The 16085-nt window shown below is 39.5% G+C and overlaps 8 protein-coding genes across 8 annotated transcripts in view; 4 read left to right on the top strand and 4 right to left on the bottom strand.

Annotated features, from left to right (window-relative positions):
- The window catches only part of LOC129801718 (rhodanese domain-containing protein CG4456), an 887636-nt gene that overhangs the window by 444013 nt on the left and 427538 nt on the right, over positions 1-16085 (top strand). The window lies entirely within an intron of this gene.
- LOC129801668 (ATP-dependent RNA helicase DHX8) lies at positions 27-4795 on the top strand. The gene is made up of 2 exons (XM_055846932.1): positions 27-3508; positions 4544-4795. The coding sequence occupies exons 1-2, from the start codon at positions 153-155 to the stop codon at positions 4764-4766; spliced, it is 3579 nt and encodes a 1192-aa protein (XP_055702907.1). The 5' UTR covers positions 27-152; the 3' UTR covers positions 4767-4795.
- LOC129801710 (mitochondrial ribonuclease P protein 1 homolog) lies at positions 4466-5944 on the bottom strand. Its single transcript, XM_055846994.1, has one exon. It carries the CDS (start codon positions 5942-5944, stop codon positions 4808-4810), a length of 1137 nt encoding a protein of 378 aa, XP_055702969.1. The 3' UTR covers positions 4466-4807.
- On the top strand, positions 6225-6726 carry LOC129801722 (splicing factor 3B subunit 5). Its single transcript, XM_055847012.1, has 2 exons — positions 6225-6454; positions 6520-6726. Exons 1-2 carry the CDS (start codon positions 6346-6348, stop codon positions 6672-6674), a joined length of 264 nt encoding a protein of 87 aa, XP_055702987.1. The 5' UTR covers positions 6225-6345; the 3' UTR covers positions 6675-6726.
- LOC129801714 (exosome complex component MTR3-like) lies at positions 6671-7676 on the bottom strand. Its single transcript, XM_055846999.1, has 2 exons — positions 7427-7676; positions 6671-7362 (listed from the first exon to the last, which is right to left on the bottom strand). The coding sequence occupies exons 1-2, from the start codon at positions 7587-7589 to the stop codon at positions 6671-6673; spliced, it is 855 nt and encodes a 284-aa protein (XP_055702974.1). The 5' UTR covers positions 7590-7676.
- Positions 7675-8785, bottom strand: LOC129801716 (uncharacterized). Its single transcript, XM_055847002.1, has 3 exons — positions 8567-8785; positions 8338-8500; positions 7675-8275 (listed from the first exon to the last, which is right to left on the bottom strand). Exons 1-3 carry the CDS (start codon positions 8727-8729, stop codon positions 7834-7836), a joined length of 768 nt encoding a protein of 255 aa, XP_055702977.1. The 5' UTR covers positions 8730-8785; the 3' UTR covers positions 7675-7833.
- LOC129801685 (SUMO-activating enzyme subunit 2) lies at positions 8793-11741 on the bottom strand. The gene is made up of 4 exons (XM_055846957.1): positions 11544-11741; positions 11328-11480; positions 10107-11244; positions 8793-9590 (listed from the first exon to the last, which is right to left on the bottom strand). The coding sequence occupies exons 2-4, from the start codon at positions 11469-11471 to the stop codon at positions 8914-8916; spliced, it is 1959 nt and encodes a 652-aa protein (XP_055702932.1). The 5' UTR covers positions 11472-11480; positions 11544-11741; the 3' UTR covers positions 8793-8913.
- LOC129801683 (SET and MYND domain-containing protein DDB_G0273589) lies at positions 12531-15816 on the top strand. Its single transcript, XM_055846956.1, has 5 exons — positions 12531-13427; positions 13530-13682; positions 13750-14076; positions 14137-14933; positions 14997-15816. Exons 1-5 carry the CDS (start codon positions 12893-12895, stop codon positions 15144-15146), a joined length of 1962 nt encoding a protein of 653 aa, XP_055702931.1. The 5' UTR covers positions 12531-12892; the 3' UTR covers positions 15147-15816.

Genomic DNA, 16085 nt, shown 5'->3' with positions numbered 1-16085 from the left:
ATAAAAATGGCGTATAATATTACTATACGTGTATTTTATTATCATTGATTGCATGTTTGGTTTTTTGACATTTTGCTCTTGTTTTTCTGATCTAGTTTAGTGAAAATACCTGAAAAATCATTTTTTCTTATTCCTCCGCAGTCTTCAAAACCATGGAGGAGCTCACAAAGTTGGAACATCTATCGTTGGTGTCTAAAATATGCACAGAGCTGGATAATCATCTGGGACTAAATGATAAAGACCTCGCGGAATTTATTATTGATCTTGCTGAAAAAAATCCCACATTTCCTCGTTTTAAGGCTGTCCTCATGGAAAATGGTGCTGAATTCTCAGACTCATTCATCTCTAATCTTCTTCGGATAATCCAACTTATGAAGCCAAGTGCTGGATCATCGAAAATATCAGTCTTTGAAGTGGGCGACAAAGACAGTTTATCAATGAAGTTTCCGGGACTCGCTATCCCAAATAAAGATCAAAAACAGATGCTTCTTGAGGATGAGGAGGAGATGAAGGAGAAAAAGGTTAAAGAGAAGCATTTAGAAGAAGTCAACGATATATTTTCTGCACTTGAAGCTGCAGCTCTCTCCAAAAGTAGGAATGTGGAAGAGAAGCGCCGCAGGAGCAGATCGAAGTCCAGAGAAAAGCGTAGAGAGGACAGAAGAAGCCGAAGAGATGGGTCAAGATCGAGACATCGTGACAGAAGGACTAGAAGTCGCTCGAGGGAATGGCATAGGAGTAGAAGTCGCTCGAGAGACAGGCACAGGAGAAGAAGCAGATCCAGGGATCGCAGAAGACACAGAAGTCATTCGCGAGAAAGAAGACATCAGTCCCCCCTTCAAGAAGATCCAGAACCTGGTAAAATATATTCCGGAAAGGTAGCCAATATCGTGCAGTTTGGCTGTTTTGTACAAATTCTGGGAGTTAGAAAGCGTTGGGAAGGTCTAGTGCATATTTCCCAGCTTCGAGCAGAGGGACGAGTGACCAATGTCTCTGATGTGGTATCCAGAGGATCCAATGTTAAAGTGAAAGTGATTTCGGTAACTGGACAAAAAGTTTCCTTGTCCATGAGAGATGTAGATCAGGACACAGGAAGAGATCTCAATCCATCATCCCACGCTCATCTCTTGGCTGAAAATGATCTTAGAAATAGGAATCCTGATCGACCCATTGGGGGCACTTCGATGCTTCATCTCCAAGGGAATCTGGACAATGATGAACAAGATGTCGCCAGGAAGAAAGTCACAAGAATATCGAGCCCTGAGCGGTGGGAGATCAAGCAGATGATCTCTTCGGGGGTGATTGATCGTAGTGAACTGCCTGATTTTGATGAGGAAACAGGTTTGTTGCCCAAGGATGAAAATGACGAGGCAGACATTGAAATTGAGATTGTTGAAGAGGAACCAGCTTTTTTGGCTGGTCACGGCAGAGCTTTGCATGATCTATCTCCCGTGAGAATAGTGAAAAATCCGGATGGATCTCTTGCCCAAGCAGCCATGATGCAATCGGCTCTGGCTAAGGAGCGCCGAGAGCAGAAAATGCTGCAGCGTGAACAGGAAATGGATTCCATTCCGGCGAGTCTCAATAAAAACTGGATTGATCCATTACCGGAGGAAGACAGTAGGACCCTAGCAGCTAATGTCAGGGGCATTGGAATGTCCACTCAGGAAGTGCCTGAATGGAAGAAGCATGTGATCGGTGGGAAAAAGTCATCTTTTGGCAAGAAGACTGACATGACACTCATTGAACAACGTCAGAGCCTTCCAATCTTCAAACTTCGCGAGGATCTCATTAAAGCCGTCAATGACAATCAGATCCTCATTGTGATTGGAGAGACTGGAAGTGGTAAAACCACCCAGATAACGCAGTATCTATCTGAAAGTGGATTTAGTGCCCGTGGGAAGATCGGATGTACTCAGCCCAGACGTGTGGCTGCCATGTCGGTAGCTAAACGTGTTGCTGAGGAGTTTGGTTGCCGAATGGGTCAGGAAGTTGGCTATACCATTCGTTTTGAGGACTGCACCAGTCCAGAGACCATAATCAAGTACATGACGGATGGTATGTTGCTGAGAGAGTGTCTGATGGATCTAGATCTCAAATCATATTCGGTAATTATGTTGGACGAGGCTCACGAGAGAACCATCCACACTGATGTCCTCTTTGGGCTTCTCAAACAAGCTGTCCAGAAGCGTCCGGAATTGAAACTCATCGTGACATCAGCGACTTTAGATGCTGTAAAATTTTCCCAATACTTCTTCGAAGCTCCAATTTTCACAATCCCCGGAAGAACATTCTCCGTGGAAGTGTTGTATACCAAGGAACCTGAAACAGATTATCTGGATGCATCGCTAATTACTGTAATGCAGATCCATTTGAGGGAACCACCAGGAGACATTCTGCTCTTCCTCACTGGTCAAGAAGAGATTGACACTGCCTGTGAGATTCTCTATGAGCGAATGAAGAGTCTAGGACCAGATGTCCCAGAATTGATTATTCTCCCTGTTTACTCTGCCCTGCCATCAGAAATGCAAACCAGAATTTTTGAACCAGCTCCTGCAGGAAGTCGAAAAGTAGTAATTGCCACAAATATCGCTGAAACATCCCTGACTATTGATGGGATTTACTATGTTGTGGATCCAGGTTTTGTCAAACAAAAGGTTTACAATTCCAAAACCGGCATGGATTCACTCGTCGTAATGCCCATTTCCCAAGCAGCTGCGAAGCAAAGGGCAGGAAGAGCTGGTAGAACTGGACCTGGAAAGTGTTATAGACTGTATACAGAGAGAGCATATCGAGATGAGATGCTTCCAACGCCTGTCCCAGAAATCCAACGTACCAATCTCTCCATGACAGTGCTGCAGCTCAAGACAATGGGCATCAATGATCTTCTGCATTTTGATTTTATGGACGCTCCTCCCGTTGAGTCCCTGGTGATGGCTCTGGAACAGCTTCATTCCCTTTCAGCCCTCGATGACGAGGGTCTTCTGACTCGTCTTGGACGTCGAATGGCTGAATTTCCGCTTGAGCCAAATCTCTCAAAGATGCTCATTATGTCAGTGGCTTTAAATTGTTCCGATGAAGTCCTCACAATTGTCTCAATGCTTAGTGTGCAGAATGTCTTCTATCGTCCAAAAGATAAACAATCTCTGGCCGATCAAAAGAAGGCTAAATTCAATCAAGCTGAGGGAGATCATCTCACTTTGTTGGCTGTCTACAACAGCTGGAAGAACAATAAATTCTCCAATGCTTGGTGTTACGAGAACTTTGTGCAGATACGTACACTGAAACGAGCCCAAGACGTGAGGAAGCAACTGCTGGGCATCATGGATAGGCACAAATTGGACGTGGTTTCGGCAGGAAAGAATACAGTGAGGGTGCAAAAAGCCATTTGTTCGGGCTTCTTCAGGAATGCCGCTAAAAAGGATCCCCAGGAGGGATACAGGACCCTAGTAGACTCTCAAGTGGTCTACATTCATCCATCTAGTGCACTCTTCAATCGCCAACCAGAATGGTAAGTTTGCTTTCACTCAGAATTATGCCCTAGACACACTTACGACTTAATCCGAGAGACGGCTTAACTTAATTACAGTAGACTCTCGCAAATTCGGCTCTTTTAAGATCGGGCTACTTTTTAATTCGGGCAGCTGTTACATTTGAAAAAAGTTTGTTGTCATTTTTCAAGTTTGATTATGATTATTAAATGAATCAAATATGCCCAAATTTGGCATGGTTTGTCTTAGTTTTGATGTGATTTTGCATTATTGAGGGATTTTCATGCAATTTACGTTATATATGAGTGTGTAAACTCAATATCTATATGCACATGAATATAAAATCGTTGCATTTCAATAAGTTTGTCGCCAGAATTTCTGTCTAATTCGGCTGACATTTCGGTTCCATATGCCCTAATTTGAGAGAGTCTACTGTACGCTCCCTGTACATTAACCTCCTGCGAAACCTGAGAACCCAGAGTGCAAGCAGATTCTCCTTTCTCCTACTTCTAAAACGACATTTATGGCCCTTTATGGCATACATACGCATCTGATTGCTCCTAAAATTTCCCACGGTTCGCTTCGTCATCCAACATCCATTATTCTTGTCGCCAGGATGTTTCAAACTTAATTCAACAATTGGGGTATTTGACCCGCGTTGCTTAGTCTGTTTTCTACTGGGTGATCGCTCTAGTGGATTTTTTACCTGATGAGATCTCTTATGGTAAGTGGCCGGCAGCCACAACCAAGCAATAATTGAGGAGAAATATATTGAATTGCATTGAATAATGATTAGACTAAATTCCCAGATTCCCACTAAGCCATTTCTCGGCTTAAGCCCCAAGTCTGTCTATGGCATAATCATTATTTTGACTTAAGTCGTCTCTCGGCTTAAGCCGTAAGTGTGTCCAATTCATTAGCTTCCGAATTCCTCTTAAAAAAAAATACTACGAACTAGGAATATCAAAAAACATTCATTTACAAAAAAAATCTACTAATTTAATTCATCTTTATCGTTACAGAACATTTTAATTCTTACCTCATTCCTCTTGTAGGGTTGTTTACCATGAACTGGTGCAGACAACAAAGGAGTATATGCGTGAAGTGACGACTATAGATCCCAAATGGTTGGTAGAATTTGCTCCATCCTTCTTTCGCTTCTCCGATCCCACTAAGCTCAGTAAGTTCAAGAAGAACCAGCGCCTGGAGCCACTCTACAACAAGTACGAGGAACCAAATGCCTGGCGAATATCCAGGGTGCGTCGCAGGAGGAATTGAGGCCAATAAAATTGTGTTGAATGGCAAAATTTCTTTTTCTTTCACGATCTTGGTGAATATTTGAGACTTCGAAGACGCTTTTCTATCCACTCCTCATTCGATTCGATTGCTTCAATCTTCCGCCTGGGAACAATTTTTAGAGCCTCTTCCCAGTTAGAGGTGCCTTTGAGAACTAGGAGAATGCTGATCATTTGATTGATGGTGAGGGATTTTCCAGATCCTGAACCCCATTGAAGGTATTTGTCTAGGGGCAATTTGGCCATTCGCAATTTCTGACGCTTTGCTTTAGCCAGAGAGAGGGGATCAGTATTTCTCTTGTCCACCATCGCTCCAATTATGTAGATATCGTCGGGATCGTATGAAGTCATCTCATTGCGACAATGTGGGGTTAAGTAAACGAGTCTCTCTTTTGGGAAGAGATCCAAGTGACTCTGTTTGTGGACATTTATGGGAAAATCAGCGTCCAACAATCGTGGGATTAATTTCTGGAACAAACGAGCTCCACAGGCTTCAAAATTGACGCTGCAGAAATGAAGGTCAAAGGGATCATTCGCCTGTCTATTTTCTGCAAATGTCAGCATCAATTGCTTGGCACAATTTGAAGCCTCAGCCCTGTTCATATGCTCCTCGTATGAACAATCAATCACGATCTTCGGAGCAAACTGCATTGCTCTGGTCAAGCGATTATTCATCCACATATTAATTGTACTGTCGTATATTCTCATGAACATTGATGTAAAATTCAAGCCATACACAATGTGCTCCTGTTCAGCAACAAGCTTCATCTTCTCAGTCCTTTTTTCTGCTATTTCTGCTTTTTCTTCTTCACGCTTCCGCCTTGCATTCTCTTTCTTCTTCTCAATCTGCCAGAGGTATGAGTAGAACTTTTGCCGTGAAGATCTCGTTTTGAGAGTTAGTAAATGATTCCAGTGGTCACTGGTGAGTTTTTCTGGGTCTGGGGCTTTTCTTCCCTCCTGTCGGAACACATCCACCTCCAACATCAGTACTTTAAGCTTCCTCTCCCTTTCCGGATCATTTTGTATCTTGTTAGCAATATTTGCCAGATTTGACTGTGAAGATGAATTCCGAATAACAAAATTTTGCGCAAGATTGATTCTTGACAATGTAGTAGGTAAAATTCTAATGAAAAATGCGCGAATATTAGTGAAATTATACATTTTTGAAACACTTTATCTGGAGCCCCAAAAGCACACTGTTAGTAAACATAACCTCACTCCATATGAGACTTCAAGCCCTCTCTCCCCATTGCAAAAGAAAGCGGAATAGGAATAACAAGCAAAAAATTCCTTGGAATTTTTCGCTTGTTTCGGCCCCTACAAAAAATTAAAGAAAAGAAGCAAGACCGGAAGCTGTTTTTCTTTGAATCTCCACGGAAGAAACCAGACAAATCGTGGATTTTTCTGCTAGTTTTACGCCTATTCGCTTCGTAGGAATCTTTTCTAACCTAAAAAATATTCAGTGCGCGACCGGTTTGCAAAACTTGTTTTGGGACAAAAGGTTTTTGTCCCAAAAAAAGAAACAAACGTAAACAAAAGATTTCCTGGAAAACTGGCCAGAAATGGGGGATAGATACAACATACACAGTCAATTGGAGCATCTCCAAAGCAAATACATTGGTACAGGTCACAGTGATACCACAAAATACGAGTGGCTCACAAATCAACACAGTAAGTTACATGCCGGAAGTCCTAGCCTGCTTAAAATAATTTTTGTTTTTTTTTTTTGCTTTCAGGAGACTCCCTGGCCAGCTATATGGGTCACTACGATCTTCTTAGCTACTTTGCTATCGCAGAAAATGAATCAAAGGCGCGAGTGAGGTTCAATCTTATGGAGAGGATGCTGCAACCTTGCGGCTCAGTTCCTGAGCCAGATAAACACGAAGATTAGGATAAGGGATTGTCAGATGATTTTTCTTCAATAAATTTGTTTACACGCTCAATCAGATTTTGCTGAATAATGGGAACGACGGTTTTGTTAGCTTGAACAAGGTGATCTATTGCTTCCTGGAGAGTCTTCATTTTGAGATTTCCTGTTTGCCAGATCTCAGAGATTTGCTCATGCGTTGCCATTCTGGCAAGTGTGATGATCCCATGTTCTCCTGGACAGCATGTTGACAGACTCAATTCCTCCTCTTGTCGCGTTGGATCCATGAGAATTTTATCTTCAAGGATTCCAACATTTGTGGCTGTGAGAACATCAAACATTGGAATTCCTGCATCAGCTACAGCCAATCCGGAAGCAGTTATTGCCGCTGCAAGTGCTGATCCATCATCCTCTAGGACATTTGCAAAGATATCTACCTGGAAATTTGGAAATTCGTGCCGGCAAATAGCCGGTTCGAGAGCTCTTTTGAGAGCCTGAGCCAGACTTTTCTCCTCATTGTCTGTCTGCTGGGATTTACGGTGAAAACAAGAAAAGGGTGAATACTTGAAATCACAGTATAATTCCCCATGAATCGAGTATTTACTCTGCTTGGGAATTTCTCTGGGATCAAATACGGACACGATGACTTTTGTTGCTCCTATTTCAATGTAAGCTGATCCTTTGGCCTGGCTCACGATACCGCTTTTGACAACTAAAACAAATTGAAAAGATACCTTTAGTATTGATTCTACTGCAGGACCAAGAAATTATCTTACAAATTTTCCGGGACTCATTTAATTTCCTTCCATCCTTCCGGGAGTTGCCTTCTCCAAGTAGAATTTTCAATTTTCCCTCATAGTTCAGAAGGTAGGTGTTTGTGTGTAGCTGATAAGACACTGATGATTCTGGCCCATTGTTTCTACGGTAATCTATTGGCATTTTCCACCCTTTTTAGAAGTTTTCTCACAAAATAAACGAGGAGCTTGTTTTTCCTGTCCGGTTTCATATACACAAAAAAGTTGGGTTAGAAAGCATTTTTTTTTTTATTATCCGCTCGATATTCGAAGGAAAAGAAAATATTTTTTTTTTTTATATTAATTATAAAATATTATTTTAATCATTACAGATAAGATTCTCAATAACAAAAACTCCCAATATTCTCCAGCTCCAGCAGTGCTTCAGCTCATTTTTTTCTATACTCCTTGATCATTTTATTAATATGGCCCAAAATTTCTAATTGAAAATCAAATAATTTGTCCGGAGGAACATTCAAAAGTTGCTTCTCAATCAGGTCCAGGAATGGTTTATGGGGAGACACTTCCTTGCATTGTACGGTTTTTTGGAGGGTGTCTATGAGTTGGCTCATAGACTGAAGTACTTTATCAACTCCAGAAGATTCAGTTCCTCCTGGATTTTCTACCATCAGTATTCTGCTAGTCTCATTTGCATCTAGTGACTCTTCAAAGTCCAGTTGAACAGGAGACATTCGTATAGGATCTTCTTGGGTATCACAATTCCCATTTAATTCACTGAAGTTTTCACCATCTGGATTCACATCCTCTGGTTCATCTTTCATGGGCATATTGGCAGTGTCATTCTTCTTAATCTCTCCACTTGATCGCAATCTATAAGAAGACAGTTAGTGAAAAACAAATTTATATAGTAAATAAGTCGTAGTTGGAAATACTTCTTCATTGGCCAGAGATGATCTGCGAGAAAGAGGAGGTCATTGTAAAAAAGCCATTTGGTGGACCCTGTATTATTATCAGCATTTGAAGACGACTGTCTTTTTCTGTATCTCTTCACAAAGTCGCTTCTTAGATTCTGGAAACGTGCCCTGCAGCGTTCACCTTAAAGGATGTGACTTCAAATTTAGAAAAACTCCTTTGAACATAACCTAACCTGGACATTTTTACCTGACTTTCCGCATTTTTGACCAATTGATTGCCACAACCAATCCTTCTTCAGTTTATTGTGGAAGTCCTCGTGATATTTATTGTAAAGAGCCGGATATTCTTTCACTAATTTGATTAATTTAAAGTCAAATCGCTTCTTTGATTCCTTCCCTGCTTTCTCCATGTTTTTGTTTTGGTTCACTTTTTAACCCATTTAAGCCATTTAAGGTTTCAAGTTTCAAAAGAATTTGAATTTCACGAATTTTATTGAAATTTTCATTATATTCCCTTTATTGAGACATTTTAAATTAATTGAAGGTTTTTTGGATAAATATAATATTAAGAACTTGGTGGTCCAGGGATTGCTTCTACTCCACAAGAATCACATCTTCATCATCTTCAACAGTTGTCGTAGGTTCAACCACCTTTTTTCTCTTTTCAACTGGCTCTTCCTCTTCCGGGGCTTGCTTCCTCTTAACACCTGATGTCGTTGCTGGAGCCGGAATTTCATCTTCTGACTCCACAATTTCCAAATCATCATCAGAATCTTCCACAGTTTGCTTGCTGCTACCTGGGACGTTGTTTTCCTTCTTATTGGGCTCTTCTGATTTATCAATACGAGCCTTTTTGGCCACGGGCTCCTCCTGCTCTTCCTCCCGTGAGATCTCTTCGCCAGATGGTGCTTTCTTTTCCACCTCAGCATCAATAGTCACTTCAAAAGATTTTCCATCCTGTTTCTCGTCATTTACAATCACCAGAGTAATCTGATTGTTATCCTGGAAATCATCCACCTTCAATATGCAACCATCAACAATACCCATTTCCTGCAGTAATTTCTCATCATTGAGATCTTCATCTCCTTCTTCTGAACTAATCACAATGGAGCCTTTTCCATCGAGGATAACATCAGGTGTCTTGGTGCCAAGTTTCTCCAGCAGGACGCTCTTTCGAAAGTCTCCAATTAGCATCTCGGCCACATTCACGCGTACAATGACTTGGGGCTTTACACTGCACACGGCGCAATCAGGATTCGGTTTTGTCAAAACTAAAAAGAGATTTATTAAGAAAAAATTAGCTACAATCTGAAGTTTAATCACTTTGATTGCGATTGGTTGATTATGTTGGTTAAGATTTTTAATGAGGACCCGCCTTTCGTTCTTTTGGGGACGAGAGTACCCATGAGTTTTCCAATTTCCCAGAGGCGGAGAAAATTCTCTCTCTACAAAAGTATCATATTTGACCACTAAGACTTACAATAAAGTGAGTTTTACTGAAATTCGTTCGCCGGATATGTTGTGGTCCGGAAAGAGTTAATGTATCTAGTAAAATATAAGTAATATACCGTTTTTTCTGTAATATACCTTTTACTATAAACAGAGATGTTCAAATTACGTATCCCAAATGGTACAAAGTAGGGTATCAATAGGTGCTGACACGAGTTCTTAAAGTGGCAATAGACGTTGCTTTCACCCTAACATTCACAATTCGATAACACGATATGCGAAATTAATAGGGGTCTGAGCGGTCTGAGCTAAAATATAAAAAAAAAATATAGACTTACATTTCTCCCTGACGATAATTTGATTCTGAGGATTGGGCCTGAGGCGCATGTAGACCGACTGACAGGATGATATTTGATTCCTGAGCACTTTCAGTAGATGCAGAACAGCCACACCAGCTGCAATAGCATTTGTTGTGGCAATGGCTGGAATAATATTCCCTGCCATTGATTTTACTTCGAAGCGATTTTTCGTAGCAATGTGGAAAATTGTGGCCCGGATGTTGGCACAGGCTGTGACAAAGTCCATTGCATCGCTGTCATCTTTGTCCCAGACAAGTGTATCTCCAGCTTGAAGGGCTTTCAGTGCTGTCCTCAGGGCTGAGACACTTTCAGCAAAGACTTGAGTGCTCTTCTCTAGACTCCAAACCTTCTGATCCCGTGCCATACCCTTGTAGTCCTCTTGGGCGGACCCAGTGCCTACTGCACCAAACTTAATAGGGTCTGGTGGGGTACGTTTCTTCCAGAGATTCGACATGCTCAGGAGGTACCTGATGTCATCGTGGAAGAGCTTATTGAAGAGTTTCTCACTGTCGTAGTCAATGCTCTGTGCCCAAGCTCTAGTACTCTGCCTCTCCACATTTCCCACATCATTCGATTTGGCCTCGAGGGCCTCCTGACCAGCCTCTCCAGCTGCCTCAGGATCTGCAGTGTCTGGAGATACGTCTTCATCAGCATTGTCCTCACCAAAGAGCTGATTGAACAAGTGCTTAGCCCAGACGATGCAGTGAATAAGTTCTGAAGGGGTATTCCGGATGGTGCAGCCGGGGAACGTCTTCTCTTTTGCCTTGGGAGTGCATTCATAGCAAGGAGTAACCCCCTTCTGAATTAACTCCACCTGTCCATTGTACCCTGAAGTTCCAGTCTCAATCAAGGGCACCTTGGCGGTCAGGCACATCCTGTTGACATGATTTCGCGCCACACGATTATCAAGGGCATTCAGGACAATATCAAAGCCCTGAAAGTACGTAACGCCAAACTTTGTATCCGTAATACTGTCATGATGAGCTACAATGTTAGTGTCAGGATTGAAGGCCAATGCGCTGTCCCTAGCCACTTGAGCTTTGGACTTGCCTACATGCTCGCGGTGAAAGAGGAATTGGCGATTGAGATTGCTGACTTCAATGGTGTCCAAATCGATCTGCCGGAAAACCAAACATAACCTCAAATTATATTTCACGAAAAAACGCTAATATTTTAGTATTTAAGGCGAGGCCTACTTACAATCTCAATGTTCTGGAATGCACACATGACGAGATTCTTTAGTACTTCACATCCCACTCCACCAGCTCCGACCACGAGAATCTTAGCAGAGGATACTTTCTTCTGCAGGTCTCCCTCAAACACTCCATCCAGCAACGCTGCCATTATTCCTTCCTAAATAACCAGACATTACACAACAACTTAAAAAAAATCTTTATAAAATAACAGAAGACTTACCTTTTAGACTTTTAGCACGTAAAAAATGGAAAATAGTCAGAAAATCGTGAGAAATAGACAAATTGTGCAAGACGCTGTTCTTTTCACGGCGTTCTCTGACTGACAGCGCTCTTTTATCTTCTAATGGTCATTCTTTGAACTAATATTTTAATTTTTTTGTAACGATCACTATTTTTAACCCTTTAACGACGAGACACTACGGACTAAAAATCATCAATAAAAATTAAACTGAGAAACATAATCAACGATAAATCTTACATCTAACCTTGGAAAGTCCAGCACAGTCTGATTCGGTGTATTTTGTGCTTCTATGAATGATAGGAACAAAAATAGCCCAAAAATTTAAGTAATTTTTCTGACAATACCAATGAATAATATTTTTCGCTTTTATTAAAAATATTACATAAGAGTATTGTAGGTTTTATTGCCAAAAAGGGTTTGCTTAAAAAAAATTGGAAGTATAAATAAATAAAATCAATTATGAATTTAAAAATTCGCCATTTCTGAGCTTAAATATTTACTATATAACGAATAGCTAGAGACTTGCAAAAAAAAATTCTAGATTCCTTCAATCTTCTACTTTACAATTATGTACAGACATAAGAAAAAAATAACTTTAGGTAGTCAGGAAAAATTATTTTCTTTATGAGACACCGGTGTTGCAATCGTCCTCAAAGGGTTAATATAAATTATTATACACTTCTAAAAAAAATAAAAACCCGATTCTTAGAAGTTAAAATTATTAGAATTGTTTGATTATAAATTATTCTCTTGAAAAAACTTGACAGGATCGAAAATTTATTAAAATTGTAAGAAATATTCGCAAAAAGAAAAATTGCCTAAACGGCTTATGGTGTACACAACTTTCGTTTTTTCTATGAAGCTACTTTCCTTTTCTTCTTTTATAATGCATTTATATAGCTTCTATTTGCATTTACATTTACTAATTTACGCAAACCTCCGAGAAACGCATTAATCTATTTTTAGAGGTTCCAAAAAGTATGGGCATCACCGGGCATCACTCTTTTTACCAAATTCTACACCCACTTATTTAATTGTGAAAAAAAAACTTGACTAAATCGAGAGAATTGGTATTAGAATTTGGAATGCTTAAAATTTATTTGGCTGAGTGCCAAAGAAAGGGCGTCAGTCACCAAAAATTATGTTGCGCGGAAGGAGATCTCTTAGTGAGAGTGAATTTGCTCGACGATGGATATCTCTAATTCGCTTTACGCCGTATCTCTGCCAATTGCCATTCGAAAGTTCTATTTTTAGACCAATTCACGTCTTGAGAAAATTTGATTAAAGAATCTTCCCAAAAGTGCGTAAAGTGATTATCAGTGGAAAAAATGGAAGATTTTGATCCAAAATACACTGAAAAGTGCAGTAAAATTACGGTTTTCTCTCTCGAAAAAGGATTTTTTAGTGAATTTCATGAAAGTGTAAAAGAATCTTGTGGTGATGATTGGATTGAGAGAAATTTTGCGAAAATTTCTGGTGGAAAAGAAAAGTTGCGTGAGCTATTGGAACATGATGCGAGTGCAGGACCAATTCTAGGAACACTTGAGCACGTTACACCAATTTTCAAAGGGAAAGACTTTTCTAAAGCATTGAAGAAGCGTTTTGAAGGCGACAGAAAACTCCAAGAAGGAAACTTTCAAAGTGCCAGAATCCTTCTTAGTCAGGCAATCATTAAAGCTCCGCAGGGAAATGCGGAAAATGAAAGGAAATTTCTAGCCGAGACAATTTGGAAACGCTCAGAGGCTCTAATTGGAATGGAAGAGGGTGAAAAAGCTCTCCAGGATATGAAATATGCCACAGAAATGGGTTTACAAATCAAACAGTCACCTGAGTACTTCTGGAGAATGGCCAAATGCTACATTTGTAAGTGTTAATTATATATATATATATATATATATATATATATAAATATATGTATATATATAATTTTTTTTAAGAATATTTCTTATATGTTGGATATTTCAGACACCAAAGACTACAAAAGAGCCAGAGTATCTCTCGGATTGGCAGAAAAACTCATAGGAAATGATACAATTGTAGAAGAGAAAGTGAAAAAAGACAGGGAAGAACTAGAAATGCTTGAAAATTTGAAAACTCTTCACAAAAAAGATTTTCTTGGTAAGAAATGTGTATAATTTATTTAGGAATTCTATATTAATTATCTTTTAATTTTAATTCATTCAAGATGATCTCAAAGCCAGGAAAAATGAACAAGAACAGCTCAAAGGACCATCTGAAAAGTTAGAAATCACATCAACTTCTTCAAAAGGGAAGTTTTTTATTGCTTCTCGGGACATCAATCCTGGGGAAGATGTTATTTGTGAGACACCAGTAGCAGCTTGTTTGCTTCCTGAATTTTTTGGAAGTCACTGTTTGCACTGTCAAGTTCGCTTGGTAGCCCCAATTGGATGCCCGGAATGCTGTTCTGTTGCATTTTGCTCTCAGGAATGCCAAAAAGTAGCTTGTTCTTCGTATCATCGCTTTGAGTGCAAATATTTGGATCTTCTAATTGGTTAGTTGGAAAGATTTATGTCCTGTAAACTTCTAATGAAATTTATATAATTATTTTCAGGTTCTGGAATGTCTGTTTTGAGTTTCGTGGCTCTGAGATTAATCACCGAATCTGGAACGTATGAGCAGGCGGTAGAGAGTATAAAAAGTATCTTGGACACTCTTTGTCGTCATAGTGAGATGCGTTCTGGAGATGATTATCTCCAGCGTTGTCTCATGTCCATCTTTCTTCTGAGAATCCTCCAGAAAAGTGGTTTTTTTGGCCGTAGAACCACTGAAAGTGTAGAACCTACTCCAAAAGAACTCCATATCGCTGAAATTATTCTCCATCTCTTGGAAGCATTGCAATTTAATGCACATGAAATCTATGAGACTCTTCTTGGATCCCAAAATTCAATTGTTGGCTCCAAGGTTGTCTACATTGGAGTGGCTATTTATAAAAAAGCTTCCCTCTTCAATCATGACTGTTTTCCCGCTGTTGCACGATACTTTTCCGGCAACAAACTCCGATTAACTGCTCTGAGACCCATTGCAGCAGGGAATGCCGTCACTGAGAATTATGGACCGGTATTTACAAAGCAGGATGGGCGTCAGAGACAAAGAAATCTTAGATCTCGCTACTGGTTCCACTGTGAATGCCTCAGTTGCCGGGAAAATTGGCCAAAGCTTGAGGAATTGTCCAATAAAAGTAGAATTAATTGTCCTAGTTTCAAGTGTGAGAAGTTTTTCTCATTTCCGGATCATCCAGAGAAGAAGATTAAATGCTCTCAGTGCAAATCTCACATATCTCTATTGCATAATGTCACCAGAGTCAAAGAAGCTGAAGATTTATATAGAAAAGGAGCTGAAGCGATGGATGTATGTATATGATGTATATGATTTTTTTGTACAAGATAATTAATTAGAAATTAACATTTTCAGAGAAATGAGATTTCTTCAGCGATTGATTTGTTCGAAGAAGGTATTCAGACGTTTTTCTCTGTGGCTCTTCCGCCCCACAAAGACACCCACCTGGCTATGGAATCCGTCAGAGTATGTTACTCCTTATTGGGAAATATTTATCGGAAGTAAGAACGCGTCTTAACATTTTTTTTCTATTTTGTATAAAAAATGATACATTTTTCAATATTTTTCGGCAAGAATTTTATTCTGGATAGAAGAAAGAACATAAATTTAAAGCATTTTAAATTTTTTTGCAAAATTGTATTCGGTTATACACTAACGGCCAAAACATTAAATACATCCTTCGTAAGCTTAAATACACGTGATTTGGACCGGGAAAACGCAGTAATATCCAGTTCTATTGACTGAAATAGTTTCATATAAACTTAAGAACAGTTTTAAACAAGATTTGAGAAAATACATGAGCTACAAAACTTATAATTTGAGGATCAGTCAAAAATTAGCTTTTTGGAAAAAAAAATCAAAAGTAGTCCCACATTCTAAAACTGATCTAATCTTTTAATAATCATTTAATATAAGCTAAATACTATTAGTAAATATTATAAAGAGTCAGAAAAACTGAAAATAATACCGAGGGAATATTTTTGGTACGGATTGTGGTCGGTTTCCGGTGTGATGTGTTCTGAAAGGGGTTTCTTCTTTGAATATTGAAATTTTCAGCCCAAATTCTACTTTTTCATATATTTTTTTTTATTATTTTTCAAATTTCTTCTTATTATTGTTGCAATTTCATTTCTTTTACTTCATTATTTTATTAAAATAAACATGAATAAAATCATCAAATTTAGTTTTCCTCGAAGAATCCTCCTTTAACTTTGATAAGCGCCTCACAAATTTGGGGCATCCTGTTGATCAATTTCTACAAAATGTCTGAAGGAACTTTGCCCACACATCCTGAAGTGTTTCCACCAAGATTGGAACTGATGTCGCGCCTAATTTCGAACCTTGTGGTCGAGAAAATCCAAGAGAATTGCAATGAGGCTACAATCGGGTGACTGGGGTGGTTAAAGCATGTAGTTTAGGACCCTGCGTTTCTCTTTCTCAAGA

This window comes from Phlebotomus papatasi, chromosome 2, assembly GCF_024763615.1.
Source record: "Phlebotomus papatasi isolate M1 chromosome 2, Ppap_2.1, whole genome shotgun sequence".
Taxonomy (NCBI): Eukaryota; Metazoa; Arthropoda; class Insecta; order Diptera; family Psychodidae; genus Phlebotomus; species Phlebotomus papatasi.
The sequence above is the reverse complement of the archived record's forward strand: the minus strand, read 5'-3'. Positions and strand labels throughout refer to the sequence as shown.

Excerpts from the sequence above, each read along its gene's own strand:
- LOC129801685 (XM_055846957.1), bottom strand. The coding sequence starts at position 11,471 with ATGGCAGCGTTGCTGGATGGAGTGTTTGAGGGAGACCTGCAGAAGAAA. Across the intron at positions 11,245-11,327 it reads CATTCCAGAACATTGAGATT|ATCGATTTGGACACCATTGA; the intron begins GTAAGTAGGCCT and ends GTTTTCCGGCAG. Across the intron at positions 9,591-10,106 it reads AATTATCGTCAGGGAGAAAT|TTTTGACAAAACCGAATCCT; the intron begins GTAAGTCTATAT and ends ATCTCTTTTTAG.
- LOC129801710 (XM_055846994.1), bottom strand. The coding sequence starts at position 5,944 with ATGTATAATTTCACTAATATTCGCGCATTTTTCATTAGAATTTTACCT.
- LOC129801714 (XM_055846999.1), bottom strand. The coding sequence starts at position 7,589 with ATGCCAATAGATTACCGTAGAAACAATGGGCCAGAATCATCAGTGTCT. Across the intron at positions 7,363-7,426 it reads AAATGAGTCCCGGAAAATTT|TTGTCAAAAGCGGTATCGTG; the intron begins GTAAGATAATTT and ends AATTTGTTTTAG.
- LOC129801716 (XM_055847002.1), bottom strand. The coding sequence starts at position 8,729 with ATGGAGAAAGCAGGGAAGGAATCAAAGAAGCGATTTGACTTTAAATTA. Across the intron at positions 8,501-8,566 it reads TCAAAAATGCGGAAAGTCAG|GTGAACGCTGCAGGGCACGT; the intron begins GTAAAAATGTCC and ends ACATCCTTTAAG. Across the intron at positions 8,276-8,337 it reads CATCTCTGGCCAATGAAGAA|ATTGCGATCAAGTGGAGAGA; the intron begins GTATTTCCAACT and ends GTCTTCTTATAG.
- LOC129801668 (XM_055846932.1), top strand. The coding sequence starts at position 153 with ATGGAGGAGCTCACAAAGTTGGAACATCTATCGTTGGTGTCTAAAATA. Across the intron at positions 3,509-4,543 it reads TTCAATCGCCAACCAGAATG|GGTTGTTTACCATGAACTGG; the intron begins GTAAGTTTGCTT and ends TTCCTCTTGTAG.
- LOC129801683 (XM_055846956.1), top strand. The coding sequence starts at position 12,893 with ATGGAAGATTTTGATCCAAAATACACTGAAAAGTGCAGTAAAATTACG. Across the intron at positions 14,077-14,136 it reads ATATTTGGATCTTCTAATTG|GTTCTGGAATGTCTGTTTTG; the intron begins GTTAGTTGGAAA and ends AATTATTTTCAG. Across the intron at positions 14,934-14,996 it reads AAGGAGCTGAAGCGATGGAT|AGAAATGAGATTTCTTCAGC; the intron begins GTATGTATATGA and ends TAACATTTTCAG.
- LOC129801722 (XM_055847012.1), top strand. The coding sequence starts at position 6,346 with ATGGGGGATAGATACAACATACACAGTCAATTGGAGCATCTCCAAAGC. Across the intron at positions 6,455-6,519 it reads GTGGCTCACAAATCAACACA|GAGACTCCCTGGCCAGCTAT; the intron begins GTAAGTTACATG and ends TTTTGCTTTCAG.